At 47.4% G+C, this 17,161-nt stretch overlaps 1 protein-coding gene across 1 annotated transcript; it reads left to right on the top strand.

Annotated features, from left to right (window-relative positions):
* The first annotated feature begins 3,315 nt into the window (after positions 1–3,315).
* Positions 3,316–6,108, top strand: LBX1 (ladybird homeobox 1). Its single transcript, XM_048857853.2, has 2 exons — positions 3,316–3,730; positions 4,471–6,108. The coding sequence occupies exons 1-2, from the start codon at positions 3,406–3,408 to the stop codon at positions 4,956–4,958; spliced, it is 813 nt and encodes a 270-aa protein (XP_048713810.1). The 5' UTR covers positions 3,316–3,405; the 3' UTR covers positions 4,959–6,108.
* Positions 6,109–17,161: the final 11,053 nt, after the last annotated feature.

The raw sequence follows: 17,161 nt of genomic DNA, 5'->3' as shown, positions 1-17,161 counted from the left end.
TGTTTCTATGTGCACATGAGAGAAAGGGGGGGAAATGTGAAAACGGGCATGAATGTCCCATATGATGACCCCCTCGCTCTTTAAGTTTATTTGAAGGATGATTTCCTGTGTACAAACGTCTGTGAGAGAGAGAAGGCATAACCGAAAGTGGTTCAGGGATCCAGTGAAAAACAAAGAGTTTCAGGAATCTGGCTTAGCAACATTTAAAGTTCTGTCCTCGTCTCTTTTCTGTAATTATACCTCTGGCACCCCCCAGCTGAGTTCTCTATAAAGTCGGATCTCGCCATAAAATGCCACTTTGGAAAATAATGCACAGGGAAGGAGAGGAGTAAAGTCGCTAATTGGTTCAAATCTGTTGAAATCACGAAGTGAAGCGAAGCAACTCAACCTCCCAGCAAGGCAAAGAAGTCCAGAGATTTAGAATCAATGTAATCCCCCCCCCCACCCCGATCGCCTCGCAGTGTTTGATATGATGAATAACCCAATATAGGCCTTTAAAAATAGGTCACCACATAAAGAGACTCCAAGAGAGCAATAAAAGACGGGGAGAGGGGCGCTTTAAGAAGAGAAGCCATTTGCCTCTTTTGTGTTTGTTTGGCGCGTGCGTCAAGGTGAAGAGAACAAGGCACAGGGCAGGATCCTGTGGCTGCAGGACCGTCGCTTTCAGGGGAGTTACCCCAGAGGCGACTCACGTCTCCGGTACAGAGGTGGAGGAGTGGGGAGGTGGAGGGTAAACAGGCAAACAAACCAGTGCCTCAAGCCGATTCCACTTCCCTGGCTTTTCTTGGGACCAGAACAGGTCTTATAGGAGCCGATCAATATTTGCTACTAGGATCAAACTCCGCTTTCAGAAAAGCAGCATAAATTACAGGGTGTTTATATGGGGGGGGGCATTGCTGAGATGTATTGAATTTTAGCTTCAGGGACATGAAGTTTTAGGGACAGATCATAATTTTTGTTAAGGGGGCATTAGCCATGGGGATGATATATTCCCTCTAGCTGGTGTCTTCGGACTTCAGCTCGAAAAATCAAATGTCAACAAAAAAAAATCACTTGTGAGAATGGCTGACACAGCATCCAAATATATCAAAAATTCCAGGCGGACGATGCAAAACCAAATAGCAAATTGCTGGTAAATATAATGGATTAATCCTGCAAAAGAAACCCCTCTTCTGTACCAATTAACTAACTATACTGGGAAACGCTCCTGCTTCTACAGGACCGCTGCTCCTGTGTTTACAAACAAAGGGCCTTGAAAAGGTTTGATTAAAATTCACCAACACCTCCTCCCACTTTCCTCTTCCTAAACTGTGTTCAGTCAGATCGATTCTTTGTTTTCAAATTTAAAAGGCTGAATGTGTGGGGGTTTTTGGTGGCATTTCTACGTTACAGGGAGGTTGATTTGGTCTTGTGCAGAAAGAAAAATGAATTATTCATTATTATCAATAATAAAAATAGTAACGGCATCTGTAACGTGTTGATTTGCTTTATCGCGCAAATTAATAATAATAAAATAATAATAATAACCTAGGCAATCAAAAGTGATTTCTCTTCCTCCACTGATTTATAACCCAGGGAAAAAAACAGATTGAAACCTACCATATCCGGTTGGCTTCCTGCTGACCTTTTTGGCAACTAACTAGTCCCCTTCACTCAGGGAGCCCTTAAGAAGAGACAAATATACATAAATATGTGCACACGCCCTGGTCTTGGGACCCAGCACGAAGAAACAACAATAATTCAGTTAGGCTTTTGAGTAAAGAAGAAGAAGAAGGCGGGGGCGGGGGGGGGGGGGAAGAACCACCGTGTCAGGAGCATCTGGAGTTTTTAAGGGAGATGAAATATGTCCCTGACGCTGTTTGGTGGCCCTTTGCTCTTGAATTATAGCAGAAAAGGATTTAGCCAGCGCTAAGGGGGAGCTGTGCATTCCCCCCCTCTCTCGAGCTCCCCTGTCCTCTAGGTATTACAAGGAATGATATATACTCCTCAAGCTTCTCCACAACAGCAGGGAACCAGCACCCCGTCGGGCAGTCACTTCGAGAATCCGAGAAGAAAACTGACCCAATTAAGCCACAAAAATATGGGAGGTGAGCCGCCGGGATAGGAACCTCCGGAATATTATTTTCTACATTATAAACTACTAGCGAGAGACGGAGTTCGCCATATTGCTATTAGGAGGGACAAAATACACACACACAAATACGTAAAAAAACCCAGTCAATATTTCAAACCAGAGCTCAGGTTTTCTTTCCATACGGCCCCCACCCCAACTCCACACGCTTGTATAAAAGCAGCAGCCAAGCACAAGGCTTCTTCCCCGTCTCTGCAGCATGAATAAGTAAATGCAGGGATGTTTCAACGAATTGCACACACAACATGGTTTATGAAATATGGAACAAAAAATACGCAGAAAGGTTTTTAGATGAATTTGCTACCTTACCTGGCAACAGGATCTTCCCTTCTTTCCCTGATTACAAACAACATGGATCTGGGTTTGTTTTTAAAACTAATAATCATCAAAAGTAAAGAAAAAAGAGAAGCGAAGGACTCTGGGGTGGGGGTGGGGGATACTGGTGAGTTTGGGGTTGAGGGGGGGATTATTTTTTCACCATACTGTATTATCCTGATGCAATAAAGCCTGGGTGTAATGTAATTTAAAAATATATATATGTCCAAACAAATCGTGGGGCCAGACTATGACAAGTGCATTCAGCATTATAATTCAACTGGGCTCCACCTCCAAACCGCCTCCTAATTAATGGGGCTCCCAACTTGCAAAAGCCTGCATTGGACAGAGAGAGAGAGCGCGCGAGCGAGCGAGCAAGAGGGAGCGGGCGAAAACTGTCACTGCAGATAATTGATTACCTCCCAATCAACAATAACTTGTTAGCAATAGTCAATTACCCCGGCTCGCTTCGTCTCTCTCCCCCTCGTCCCCGGCTTAGGGGCCGTTTGCTCTCCCCCCTCTCCAAAGTCTCTTTGCTTGGGGGGGAGGGAAGGGAAAGTGGAGCGATTTGGGGTGTATCTTAAAATAGCAGCCAGGAAGAGGAAATCTGGGACAGGAGTGCAGCAGTGTCCCCTCTCTCCGTGTCAGGACTGCAGGGATCCCTTCCCAGTCTCTCCTCCTCACCTTGCGGGCTGAGGCTGCTCCGGGAAGAAGACCTGTTTCTCCGCCGCTGGAGTCCGCGGTGGTGGTTTGAACTTTCTTGCCTCCCCCCCCCCACCCCCCCACTTTCCCTTCCACTTCTGCCGCCGCCTCTCGCCTTGTGATTTTTGTTTCCTTCGCTGGCGGGTGCAAATACAGATCGCTGCCGCGGCTCCGCACCAGACCCCAAAACAAAAGGCAAGGGGCGGGTGGGGTGGGGGGGCGAGAGAGCGAGAAACAATTTCCAGCCCAAGTCAAGCATGACTTCCAAAGAAGAAGCCAAGGCTTCCTCGGTGGAGGAGAGAAGAAGGAGCCCCCTGGATCAGCTGCCCCCTCCTGCCAATTCCAACAAGCCTCTGACCCCCTTCAGCATAGAGGACATTCTGAACAAGCCGGCCGTCAGGCGAAGTTACACGATCTGCGGGACAGCCCATCTCCTCTCCAGCGCCGACAAGCACCCGCCAGCCGGCCTGCCTCTCTCCAGCCGGGCGCTCCTCTCCCAAACCTCCCCGCTCTGTGCCCTGGAGGAACTGGCCAGCAAAACCTTCAAAGGGCTGGAAGTCAGCGTCCTGCAGGCAGCTGAAGGTAAGATCCGTGGTTGCTGTTGTGGTTGTTTTTTAACACACTCCCGCCCCCCACCCCCTTCCTTTCTCGGTGTGGTTGCGTTTGTGGAGAGCATCAGTGGAGAACTTCACCTGCCTGAGATGGAGACCAACCTAGAGGTTCTCTGCTTAGCAGGGAACGAGAGGGATTTGCGGAAGATCGCAGGCGAAACCAGCTGGCTGGCCCTTAAGACCTCACCTTTTGATTTCATTTCTGTATAGAGTGTTTCCCTCCCTCCCCCACCGTCTCCTTCCAGAAATGGGTCTAAAGTTGCCTTCCAGTGAAAATCCGGGCAACACAAATCAGTTGTTAGTCCTTTGTTTTATTCTCTTCTCCCCACAAATTATCCACGATTTATTGTTGTTACAGATGGGGGGACAGGGGGAAATTGGGCCTAATTCCTTCTCTTTTATTTGAGGGGGGGAATTGTTGGCTCTGCTGCGTTGAATTAGGACTCACAGAGCTCGGAGTTTGGGATACGTTCCCAACACACCTAAGGAGAGGTGGTCAGAGGTGAAAATCCAAAGGACTTGTCCGTTGCATCCCAAAATACCCCCTCCACACACACACACTTTAATTGGGTTTGGATTCACCTTTGAGTTGCTTAACGCTGCTTCCATCCGGTGATTTATTTATTGTTGTCCACTTCCAACTTATTGGAAGGAGAGGGCAGGGGGTTCTCTGTGTGTGACTGAACAGAAAAATATTCTAACTATTTGCAGGAAGGGATGGGATGACTATTTTTGGCCAGAGACAAACTCCCAAGAAAAGGAGGAAGTCTAGAACCGCCTTTACAAACCACCAGATCTACGAACTGGAAAAGAGGTTTTTGTATCAGAAATACCTCTCCCCAGCCGACCGAGACCAAATCGCCCAGCAGCTGGGGCTGACCAACGCCCAGGTGATCACCTGGTTTCAGAACCGCAGAGCCAAACTCAAAAGAGACCTGGAGGAGATGAAAGCAGATGTGGAATCTGCCAAGAAACTGGGGCCCAACGCCCAGGTGGATATTGTTAGCATTTCAGAGCTGGAGCAGAATTCGGAAGGGAGGGGAAAATCGCGTTCCCTTTCTCCAACTCTAACCAAACATGGACTGGAGACCGCCAGCCACCTTCAGCTGTCTCCTGAATCCCCTCTCACAGACCAACCCAACAGCAGTAAGGAGTGCTCAGAGGATGAAGATGATGTGGAAATTGACGTTGATGACTGAATTGTGGTGGTGGTGATGGTGGTGGTGGGTATATTTCCCACACACACACACTCACACCTGTTTTCTCTCTTTTCTTCTTCTTCTTCTTCTTCTTCTTCTCCTCCAAAACAAAAACAAACCCAGACATTGACAGCCACACAACCCCACACTCAAGGGGTGGACCTGTGAAACTGTGAGCAAAGCCTGCCCAACAGTATTCTCGAACTATGAACTCTGGTGACAGACACTCAGCGTTGTTTGCAACGAAATAAGGCAGTTTCTTTTCAATAAAAGCAATAAGCAATAGGAAAAAATAATAATTTAAAATAGAGTCAATATCCCATGCCTGTCACATCAGGTAGTTTTCATCTTTGGAATGGTGCAATTATGGATGGCTTCTGTATAAATATTTAAACATATATATTGGATTTTCTTTCTTTTTTCGAGGGTATGATTTAAAAAAAAATCCTGTATCAATTGGTTTCGTTTGTAAAGGAAAGCATAACCTTGCAAGATATACACCACTTCAAACAGATGTTTTGTTAGGCAGTTATTTTAAACGACTTCCCAAAAATGAACCAGTTTATAGGAGATTTAAGTTAGGCTAAAATTAGCCATTTTTTCCTTTCCTTGCATGTTTCAGATGTGCACGAAATAATTTTTTTCTTTTTTACAAAAAAAACATTCTTTTAAAATCTTGGGAACGAGGGGATGGGTAATACTGTCAGTTTAAAATATGTACCACCCCCTCCCCACCGCGCCCTCAGAGCATAGATATTTGTATCCAATGCAATTTCTGCCTCATTTTACCAAGGAAAAGCTATTTTTACCATTTTCTGCTATTGTTGTGCTTTTATTAAAAAGCTACCTTTCGTATTTTTATATGAAGGTGGTTACAAAAAGAAAATCCTAGAATTATTTTTTACTCTTTTTAGAATTTTTGCATGCTACAAAAAGAAAGAGGACAAATCCCAAGATCAAGACATTTAAAGAGGACGCTATACATTTAAAAAAAAAAAGGACAGATTTCAAAATGGTTTTGTTTGAATTGTAAAAATTTTCAAAGGCCTGCTATTTAAGTTACAACAGGGACAATGTCGCTTTATTTCCTGTCTCTTAGAATTGTACAGATCGCTCTTTTTCCGATACAATAAAATCTTTACCATTTTAATAGACTTTTAACGTTATTCTTTGTGAACTAAATATGCTTCTAATATCTTTTATTCGCCTGAGATTACAAAATACGGCTCCACAAAGGAATTGCCACATCCCCTCTCTACCCTTCAATTCATATTTCCATTTAAAATCGTTTCCGCTACAGTAGCGGTGTCTATTTTGGGGTGGACGAACAAAAACTAAGGAATGTATTTGGTTTTTTTAATGTAAGACAAGGTATGGTAGAGAGACATCAACTGATGAATCATCTAGGAGTTGCGATTTTCTTTCTCAAGAGAAAACCCATGGAAAGAAATTAAAACAAAGGGTCTGCGTATATCTATACACAGTGATATATGAAAGATCTGGATAGTGTATATAGAATGTATATTCTACAGTATTGAATTTCAGTATTCAAGTAATAAGTCTCTCTGTGTGTGTGTGTGTATATATATATATATATATATATATAATGATACACACGTGTAGAATTTTTGAGATCTACAACGAATTTTCCAGCTCTAAATTACAGAGGAAATATCCAACTGAAAAATACAAAGCGAAAATGACAGAAATCTCCTGTTTCCACTAAAGATCGTAACATGGGCAAACACCATGGTGGCTGATATTTTTTCTCTTCCCCCTGCAGCCTTGGAAATATATTAACGTTTTCAGGTAGCACCCCTGCTTCCCCCACGGCCCCCCCAAAAAGATGATGATGGATGATTTTTAATTTACAAGTTCCCTTTTTAATTTTTTCACCTACAAAAAAAAATCCTGCTAAATTTGTTCCCCCATTAGCGTGTCCTGCCTTTTCACCCCGGCAATGTGCGTTTGCCTATTCTTTACAAAATTTATGTGAGAAAGACAAATCTGGTAGATAGTGGCAGAGTCCGAAAGGACAAGGCTCCAAATCAGACCGGATGGGTTTGCGGGCAGGGGGCGGGGGCTTGGGCCAGTTTCTCCGAGGCGAAATAAATCTTTCTCCTCTTTGAAAATGGATGGGGTTGTAATTTTTAGCGTAAAGCATGAAAACTGGGGACAAATGAGCCCTCTTCTCTGAACTGACAAGTGACAATGGCGCGTGTACAGCCTCCCGCGGCTCGCAATGCTGAAACAAGCATGCCCCTCCGCCGCAGAAAGGACCCGAAAGCTTGGAGACCATATGGGTTTTGAATTTTCTTCACAATTTCCAGACAATTTGATGGATTAGGTTAACCCTCCCTCCCACAATAATGGGAGCAGAGCTGTTCCCCCTTCATCGGGGCATCTGCGCCCTTCCATGTGGCTTCTATTCTTTCCCCCTTTCTCTCTTGGCATTTGGAACAAGTCTATGAATTACAATGAAATCCACTTTCTTTAGTATTATTTCGGAGAGCACTTGTCTCTCGCCCCCCCTTCCACCCCCCCAATTTTTTTTTTTGCAAGTGATATGTTTGACTTCTGTCCAGATATCTCACAAAGCCTTCAATCTTGTTCTTAAGTGTTTTTATGCTAAGCAGGCAAATCGTAAATGCTGAGAAACTGTGACATTTATGTAGATATCTAGTTAAAGGGCTTTATTTGTTTTCTTTATCTGTTCTCTCTTTTTTTTTCCACTCTCCCTCCCCCTCTCCCCCCCCCCCGCCCCTTATGCTTTTATTCTTTTGTCTTGGAATGGATTTAATGAGGCTGCAAGCACGACAATATACCCAAGATATAAAATAAAACGGGGAGGGGGGGATTGGAGGGGGGGGAAGGCTAGGGCCTGGAGTTAATTTGGATTTCTGATCTATTGACTTCAGCGGGCAAACACAAGAGCTCGCTGGAGAAAGGGCCGCGATGAGCCCAGAGAAGTTTACCACACGTGGCTAAAGCAGATGAGTAAAAAATAATACCCTGCTTCCTAAAATTTGCAGCGTGGTAATTCGGCTGGCTCGCCGCCCCAGCGCAGGGGGTGTTTTATTTACTCCCTTTGCAAGCTTAGAAACAAAAGAAGATTAAACAAAGAGACTCGGATGGTAACCCGCACTTTTCACTCCTGTTTTTTTCAATGGTCACTTCGCTACATTGGCTGGTATGGTATGGTTTCCCTTCTAGAAACGGATTTTCCTCTCCCTCGGTTTTTAGACGCTTCTAGGTTCGAGCCCGATTTCTTTTTCAGAGAGGAGATGGGATGGGAGCCTGCCCCCCGGCCCCGCTAGGCAGGCGATGAAATGATTTCAGGTTTTTAGTTTGGACTGATCTGTCAACGGGCTGAGCTGTCCCCCCTCGGCCCCCCAAAAGAAACCCGCCAAAGTCCAAAGGGACAAATTCGTTCTTCACGTGCCCCTGGTTTCCGGAAGCAAATGGCATTTTGTACAGAGAGCTGCCTTAATGTGCAAAGCCGGTGAGGTAGATTTTAGGGGGCCAGACCGGGAGCGGTGTGCGTGGGGGGTGGGGGACGACCTCAAGGAATTCAAGGCCCAAAACTTCAGACGAGATCAGGCTCCCCGCTGAGCACAAAGCGGGTGACTCTTATGTCCCTTCAAAATAAATCATAATCTCGATTTCTTTCACATCTCCAGCGCTCCGCTTTTTCCGTTCAGGGAAGTTTGCCGGGGCCAGCCCGGGGTTTACTAGCCTGGCTGCTAATGGAGAAACTTACACGGCTGACGACAGAGGAATGTTTGCAAACCCTTCGCTGCAGCTTCCTCTTGCTCCCTTGCACACTTGAGCCGGGCAAACAAAAGCGAAATCTTTGGTTTTGGGGCTGGGGAGGGGGTAGAGGCCAGGGAGATACAAAACTGTCATAATTTATCCAGGGGTTGAGCCATAAAACTCAGAGCCCCGGTTTTTCTTTCTTTCAAGGGGAAAAAAATAACAACTGGCATTTGCAAAAGTGTTTTTGTTTTGCTTTTTTTCTCTCTTAGGGGTGGGTCACTTTTAGATATGAACAGGACGAAGTAAAAGGAATCGAGGAGTGTGTGGCATTCCTAGCCTGGGGGGCGGGGGGACCTCGGTGTTTAACAAGCTTTACCCCCCTTCTCTTTGCATCGGACCTCGGCAGCGCTGCGCGCAAGTGTTTGGCGGTTTGCGGAGTGTCCCTGGTTATGATTTTTAATTGTTAGGATTATTGATGACCGGCCTCCTGTACATCCCGACCTCCGATGCGCGGCGGCGGTCGGGGGGTGCGCTCAGCCAGCGCGCCTTGGCGGTGTGTGTCGGTTTGTGCTTGTAGGATCTGCTAGATTAGGTTGCGGGTCCGTGTTGGGACCCGGTGTTTAGCCATCGGAATAGGTGCTGTGGGCTTGCCAGGAGCAGGTGCGCGCAAAGTGTGATTACTCTTCGGCTTTAGAGGCGCCTGCTTCTCCTGGGGTGACGGCTCTGGGGCGAGCGGGGGCCTCGGGAGTCCACGTCTCCAAATGTGAAAACAAAAGGACACCCCATCTTCCTGGCTCTCCGTCCAGCCCTCCGCCCCTGCCCCTAAATCCCCGCCGATCTCTCTCGAGCGGGCCCCACCCCCAGCCCTGTACCTGGAGGTCAGATGTATTTTTAAATGATTTCCCCCTTGGAATCCATATTTTTAACAGCCGGGGCTGACATTCTGCAGGGCTGTTTAACTCCCCCCGCCTCGCCTCTTAGCCCCAAACCTGAGATTGTCCTGTTGGGGGCTGGGGCTGCTGGCGGCTGGGTTTGCACCAGGTTGGGCTGGAGATCCATATTCGATCTTGTTCACTGAACAAAGGGCTCCCAGACGAAGAATAAAGCCCCCTTCTGAATTATCCAATAGGGCTAAAGCAGGTTGAGTCAGTGAAATTCAGTTCCTTATTTTATGAGGTGTCAGGGTTGATGTCAAACGTGGCTGCGATAACTAATACTGCAGTCTGAGGGACCAGAACGTGGTAATTAATCCCAAAGACTTAAGTGTATTTTAGTTCAGGAGAAAAAAAATCACTAATTCAATCGTCCGGAAAATTGAAGTTTGATGCATGAGTCCCTGCTGAAAGGGAAGGCTTTTTCTTTTTGATTCTGGGGTTGGGGTAGGAGCCGCAGCTTTCCCTGCACTCCCCTGATTACACTTGGTGTAGTCTTCAACACACACACACACCCCAGGGCATCCTCAAATACCGGTGCGCCCACAACCACAGAGCCAGAAGCGCAATTACATACACACACCTCTGCACCCCTGCCTCCACTGCTCGGCGTACACAACGCCATGCCCTCCAGAGCCTCCCTCTCACGCACAACACGCCTACACTCCCGTTCACACACAACGTAGCCGCGCAAAGAACTGCCCGCACACCAGTGCGCGCACTGGCAGCAAAAGCGAGCACGTACACACCCCTCTTCCTGCAAAACACAGACACCCCCCACCACACACACACGCATACAGACACATCCTCGTTAACCACGGTCCCTACACACCACTACACACACGAGCAGTCAGGCACACACTTCACACATATGCAACACACTCTCTACTATACACCCGCTGTAGGCACACCCCACATCTTCATATATCATTGCACTTCTACACCATCGCACCTACACACGCAGGATCACAAAAGGAAACACACACACAGACACACACACACACTAATTCGCCACTTCCCTTTGATAGTTACATAATCCCGACCCCCTGACCCCCTCTCTCACGGCTGATGTGTGTAAACAGATGCCCAGGTTCCACGGAATAACCTTTTACATCTGTTTAAACACATCAAACGTATCATTTTTTATATTTAAATATTTTGCATGCTTGCTGTTGCTATTTGTGAAGCAAGAACAAGAGTAGACTGAAGGGGAATCGGATTACCCGGAGGGTTCCTTAATCCCTTCCTTCTCCATTCTTTGACAGAGGGGGTTGCTTGTGACTTGGGCATGGTTTGCGGGTGTGCGTCCTGTAAAGAGAGCAAATTTGGACCCACTGAAATTCACAGGGCAGGTAAATGACGTTTTGTTCCTCCTGCATTTCAACTACCCCGGCTCTTTATTTACACAGACTGGAGGTGACACGTGTGCTGGGCAGGGGAAAGTGGAACTGGGGGTGTCAGCTACGCTCCCGCCTGCATTTTGCCCTGCGTACGTGACAGTCACCATTTCAATCTAGGCTCTAGCATGTGGGCTTTTGATTGTTCCTGGGGCTGTGGATATGTAGGTATGCCAACTCCTGGGACTCGTGTGTGTGTGTGTGTGTGTTAATCTACCGAGCATGAGAGACATATACTCAAAAGGCCACAATTCACAGATCTGTTGATCTGTTTGCTGCCAGGCTGCTTTCAGATCGGTTCCTACCATCTACTCCATAGATTCCCCGGAAATGTGTGGCTCTGGTGTGTCCCAGCTAAACTGGGTGTTGGCTCCCAGCATGATCCGCCTCCGTCCACGCTGCGCAAAGGCGAGGTCGTGAGACCACGCGGAACGGAGGGGGGATTCTCTCTCCCCTCTATGGGGGGGCGGGGGCTGAAGAAGTGTGTGATCTTTATCAATACATCTCAAATCCTTGGCAAGAAACCAAGAGCATCCCGTGTGGGCTCAGCCGATGACTGCCATCTCCGTCCAGAATGTGTTGAAAGACCATGGCACAGATTCCACCACGTGGAAATCGACCGTCACCCCTCACAACCGGCTCCGCACGGAACAGCGCCCTGGACTCTCCGTTTGGGGCACCACGGCCAATCCACGTGGTGTCCATCAACGCGCAAGGGCACGGATCCAACTTCCATTGACTTCCCCTGGCCCTGAGGCCCCATCTAGTCTTTATTTTTTATTGTATCTTATTTTATTTTGGTCTTTGCGCAGCTGTTGAGACGCTGCGCGGCGCGCAGTCAGCCCCGCAGTTTGTGGTGGTCGAGAAACCTCGCGGCGCAAAATATCTCCGCAGGGTGCGTGTGGCGGCAAAGGAGAAATTGGAACGGGGTGCGTATGTGGGGCCGGGAGAGGGAACACAGCTTATTGTAGAAAGGAAATACGAGCACTGGGATGCAGGGGGACTGGGTTAGAACCGGGTTATGCGCAAAATTCAAAGAGAATCGGCGTCTCCAGCAGCAGGCGTCTGATAAGGTGCAGAAAGCACTTTCCAGCAAGGTGATCTCCATGGGATGTAAACTGGGGGTGGGTGGGGGGAGAGAATGGACCAGGGCAATATCATTCGGAGGAAATCAAACCTGAGCCATGTGGTTTTAACATTCCCGGTGTCTGTGCTCTCAGTGGGGTTGTGTTTGTGACTGTCCCTCGCGTTGGCTCACCCCCCTGAAACGTTAAAAACACAGAGATTCCCTCCGGGCTCCCACCGCCCCTTTCAGGAAAGCCAGAAACGTCTAGATAGCTGCACGTGCGTTCCTTTATTGCTTCGAATGCAAATTTGCACAGTTTGTCCTCTCCCCCCCCCCACCGGACTCCATTCATGGTTTAAGGGTGGGGCTTCTGCACACCGCGAGGGAACCTGATCCAAAGGCGAATGGACGAACCACACTGGTGGTCAGTTCCAGACTCACAACCCTTCTCCCCTCTTGTTGAGGTCACGCCATTCTTTTCTTAGGTGGAATCCCCCGGAAAGGACTGGTCATAATGACACACGCGGATACAAATCACCCGCCCCCACAAGAAAGGGCATTTCCTTCTCGACAGCGGGAAAGCGGAGGCGAACCCGTCGAAACAGACCAGCCCTGTTGGCCTCCCAGTAAAAATGCGGTCGAATCCAGGGTTATAAGACCCCTGTGAGGGGCGATGTAGAGAGAGTTCTGTACCCGCTAGGTTTAAATCCCAGCCCTACAACATACCTGCAAGAAAGCGACCCACACAATTAAGTCAAAGCAAACTGGCTGAAGCTGGAGTCTGTAAGGTTTGGGGGCTGGAATCCCGCAGTGCAGAAGATTATGGGTGACGGGGGACTATGTTTCAAAGGATCCTGAGAGACACAAGCCATCTTCCGTATCCTCAGTAACCCATCTCAGTACAACGCCTGGATATTTTGGGAGCTGGACAAAGCCAGCTCTTAAACTGCCGCCCCTCTCTTAGCAAGGACTCAGGATCCAGCCCTCTATTTTTGTTGCGTGACAGGTACCATTGGCATTATACATTCATCTCCCCTGCCCTGAAGAGTTTACAGCCTGAAGAGACCAGACAGAGTGGGGAAGGGTTATAATCTTCTCTTTACACAGCGGGAACTAAGGCAGAGAGATACACGCCCGAGGTCCCCCCGGGGCCGGTAGCAAAACCAGGAATCGAACCTAGAACTCCCCACGCTCAGGCGATTGCCTGTCCCATAAACCCACCCACCCTAAGCAGGTGTGGTCAGGGGAGGGGATTCCTAAAAGGGATCGTTTTGCTTTGTTTTCACCGCCTGATTATAACCCAAACAGCAGGATGGGACCCTGCTCCCATCCAAGGCCACAGCAAAAGTCCTCATGGATGTCCATGGCACAGGGTAGTGAATTCTTGCCTCTCATCTGTGAGATCTTGTATTTATTCTCCCAGCGATAGCAAGGAGAATCAGCTGGTTTTCTTTTTTCATGTCCAAACCTCCCCGACTCTCTCTCCCTCACCGCTCCCCCCCTCCACCCATAAGTCAATGACTGAGATGAAAAGAGATTCGAACATGGAAAAGGGTCCCACGACTTCCACACACACACCCCAGCAATGTGCAGGTTTTGGGAACCATCCGTGAATGTACTAAGACTTAGTTCACCAGCCTGGCTTCCCTCAGGGCCTGAAGTCAATAGAAAAAGACTCCCAGGGTATGTCTACACTATATAGTAAACCCTTGCTCTGACCTAAGCCCACCCCATCCCACTCCCATCCACACACAAAAGCCCTCTGACACCTGCCAGAGTTCTCTGGGAGTTGTCCCTAATATGTCCCACAAGGAGTGAGTTGATAAGAGGTAGTCAACTGATCTGTCTGCACTCCGTGTCTATGCTCTATAGATTTGCTTGGCGAGACATAAGGGACTTTTCTCATTGTCCCACTGAAATCAATGGGAATTTTTCCTAACTGGTCCTAAACCTTTAGAAGAGTGAGGGCCACCTCAAGCATTCCCTGGACTCCCCCCCCCCCAGATTCCCCCATATCCCAGACCTCGTGTCTGAATGCGCTGAGAACTACGGAGTCCATCTGTTGTTTCTTGTCTTTATGATTTGCATTAGTGACACTAATAATGCCCAGCTCTGCGCTAGCATGTAGATTTCCCCTTCAACCTTGGGCTCTATCGTCACCCAGCTGCGTGTTGTAATAAAGAATAGTTTGCTATGTATATTTCATAGGACGGTGTCAAGAGCAGGCAAAACATAACCGGTCTCTGTCCTGGTGGCGGAGCTAAGAGGGCTGGGCTCGAGAGTTAAGTATTAAAAAATTAACACTTGTGGTAAGATCAGCTTTTCTAGACCCATGGGGAGTGAGTGGAAAGGTTTTCTTCCATTGCTGGATCCAGCCCAGATGTGTCTCCTGTCCCCAGGCACAAAGTAAACGGGATTTGGGGCGGGGGGAGTCCTGGGCTCCCTATTAATCTCAGCACTATAGACTCTCATCCCTCATTTCACTGGTTGCTCAAGGTGAAGCCAGAACGTCAACATAATGTACTACCCACCTTCCCTTTCTATCAATACCTAGTAATCAGCCAATCGATTCCAGTCGGGCTGTGAGCACAGATGAAAGAAAGGTGGGGAGGCTGGCGTCTGGAAAGGGTCTAAAGGAGATCTCAGCTGGAATCACGAGGATACAGCTAAACCCTCTATATGTATAACTTTGCTATCGATCGATAGATCTAGGATGTGTATGTATCTGTAGATATAGATCAGATAGATAGTGCGCATGTGTACATAATGTATAACTAGATATAAAGATCTATCTGTGGTTAGATATTACAAGAACACGGTTATATATAGGCGAGAGAGAGAGAGAGATCTATACCTCGTATTAAGGATCTAGATGAAGAGGTAATAGATCCGATAACCTGGTCACTTTCACCCCAACCATGGGACATACTTGGAAATGCTACTTTAAGACTAAGAGATGAATACACAGGCAAGGCACTTGTGAGCTTGGTCAGTGTTAAATCAGACCCACTTTGGGAGGGGAAGGAATTAGAAAGAGGCAGAAAAAAATAATTGCATATTTAATTAGATGCTTTGCCAAACGAGGTTTGTTGGAGAGCAGTTTCTCTGGATCATATTGGAAACGATCTGAGCTTCAAGATGCTGGATTGTATCACACACACACATACACACAATTCACTGTGTGCTGGAGTCGTTATCATTTTTGTTAACTTTTTATCGACTGTTTGCTAGATGGCATGTCACTAAAGTGTATGATTTGAGATGAAAAATTAGACAGATTAACCCGAGGGGAGAGGCTGATTGATTACTAAATAGGATCAATTTGAAAGTTTTAGTCATAACGTTTCTGTAGAGCCCCTTAATACTTCAAACTTCAATTTTACGGGCTATTGAACTAAGCATGTTCCTGACAAAATTGATATATGTATTAATTTGCTTTAACTGTTGATTAATTACTCTCCACTGAAAGAATTATATGGAGCTGTTTGCCTCAGATTTGCATATTAATCAAATTCTAGTTGATAATTCAGTTGGTGCAATGGGTTTTAGCAAGGGAGGGGGGCTGATGTGGGGGAGGGGGGCTGATGTGGGGCAGGGCTTGCACAGAGAGATAAATATAAAGCTAAGCTCTGCTTCCGAGTCCAGGGTTTTTTGTTTCCCCCCCCCCCATGCTGACTCTCCACCACCCACCCCCTTTGCCCCCTTAGTGCTTAGCTGCCAGTTTAGTGCATTAAAATCAAAGATGCAGAACGCGTTACCCTGGCTATTTGGTGAAAACAGAAATTGCCTGTCCGGTTTTTATGATGTTCTCAGCCTGCGCTGGCTTCACTTTAATGTGGCCTGTCAAAATGCCTGGGATTTAAAGGGGAAACAGCACAATTTAGCGCTGGGTAATTAATGACAAACGGCCTGGGTGGTTGGAATTGTAGCAACGCCTAGGGTGTGCCCGCCCCTGCGTGTTACCGGGGGGCTTTTGGGGCTAGCCGCTCCCTTTTGCCCGCTCCCGCCGGAGAGTCCGGTGCCTCGTGTGTCTCTAAAGGAATCTGTTTCTTTGCAGCTGCGAGGGAGAGGGGTCGACACACTTGGCGTTCCCAGCGGGCGAGCAAATTCGCAGTAACCTGACATTAACCGGAGAGGATCCGGTTTGCAAGGAGCCGAGAACGGGCTAAGGAGCTGGGGAGTGGTCTCCGGGTTTTCTCTTGCAAGGGTGCCAGCCCCGACCTCGCTTCCCCAAGTGATTGCAATGCCGCAGTCTGGAGTGGACCTGCTCTTCCCAGCCCCGCTCCTTACCTGGGAATAGGCTAAAAGCGGCGGCGCCGCAGAAACTGAGAAGCAAAATATTTTCCTTTCAACTACCTGATGGTTAGAAAAAATATATATCCAAAGTTATTTCGAATCCAGCTCTCCTTCTCCATGTCTGTCTAGCGAAGCTGTCTGTCCTTTTATCTGCTCTGCGCACCCATCCATCCCTTCCCATCTGCCTTGTGTTTCTGGCTATGCCATCGTGCAAGCCGGCCCTGGCTTTTGAAAAACACACCCACGAAATGCTTTTTCTGAAGGGTGTGAGAGTCTAACTGAATAAACTTTTTTTTCAGATATCTGGATTCAAAGGGTAACAGTGTAATTAAAACCAGATAATTAATGAGACAATATTCCTACAGCTTACATCTTTAATGAACAAAACCCTTCAGGGCCAACGTGCTCTTCCAGGCTCATTAAAGAGAATAAAGTTGTGGGGCTTATGTACTTCCCAGTGTGTTAATAATAAACCAGCAGTGTGTGTTTTAAAAGACCATGCTAGCTAATGCTTCCCCTCTACCTGCAAAAAGCCTCTCAGAGCCTTCTGCAGTGGCTTAAATATTTTAAATGCAAAGTAGGGCAACCAGGATATTCATAGCGCCCCCCACCCCCATTAAGAGTTTTGGGAAGGGCGATCCATGAGCTTCCAGGCGATTGAAACCAGTCTAAAAACCCTAAGCAGCTGGTGTCATTTGTAGCTGCGTCTTGCAAACTTTCTGGAACGCATCTTTGTTCTCCTTGGTGCATTTTTTA

The sequence above is a fragment of the Caretta caretta genome, chromosome 7, assembly GCF_965140235.1.
Source record: "Caretta caretta isolate rCarCar2 chromosome 7, rCarCar1.hap1, whole genome shotgun sequence".
Taxonomy (NCBI): Eukaryota; Metazoa; Chordata; order Testudines; family Cheloniidae; genus Caretta; species Caretta caretta.
This window is presented reverse-complemented; position numbering and strand designations above follow the sequence as displayed.

Excerpts from the sequence above, each read along its gene's own strand:
- LBX1 (XM_048857853.2), top strand. The coding sequence starts at position 3,406 with ATGACTTCCAAAGAAGAAGCCAAGGCTTCCTCGGTGGAGGAGAGAAGA. Across the intron at positions 3,731-4,470 it reads CGTCCTGCAGGCAGCTGAAG|GAAGGGATGGGATGACTATT; the intron begins GTAAGATCCGTG and ends AACTATTTGCAG.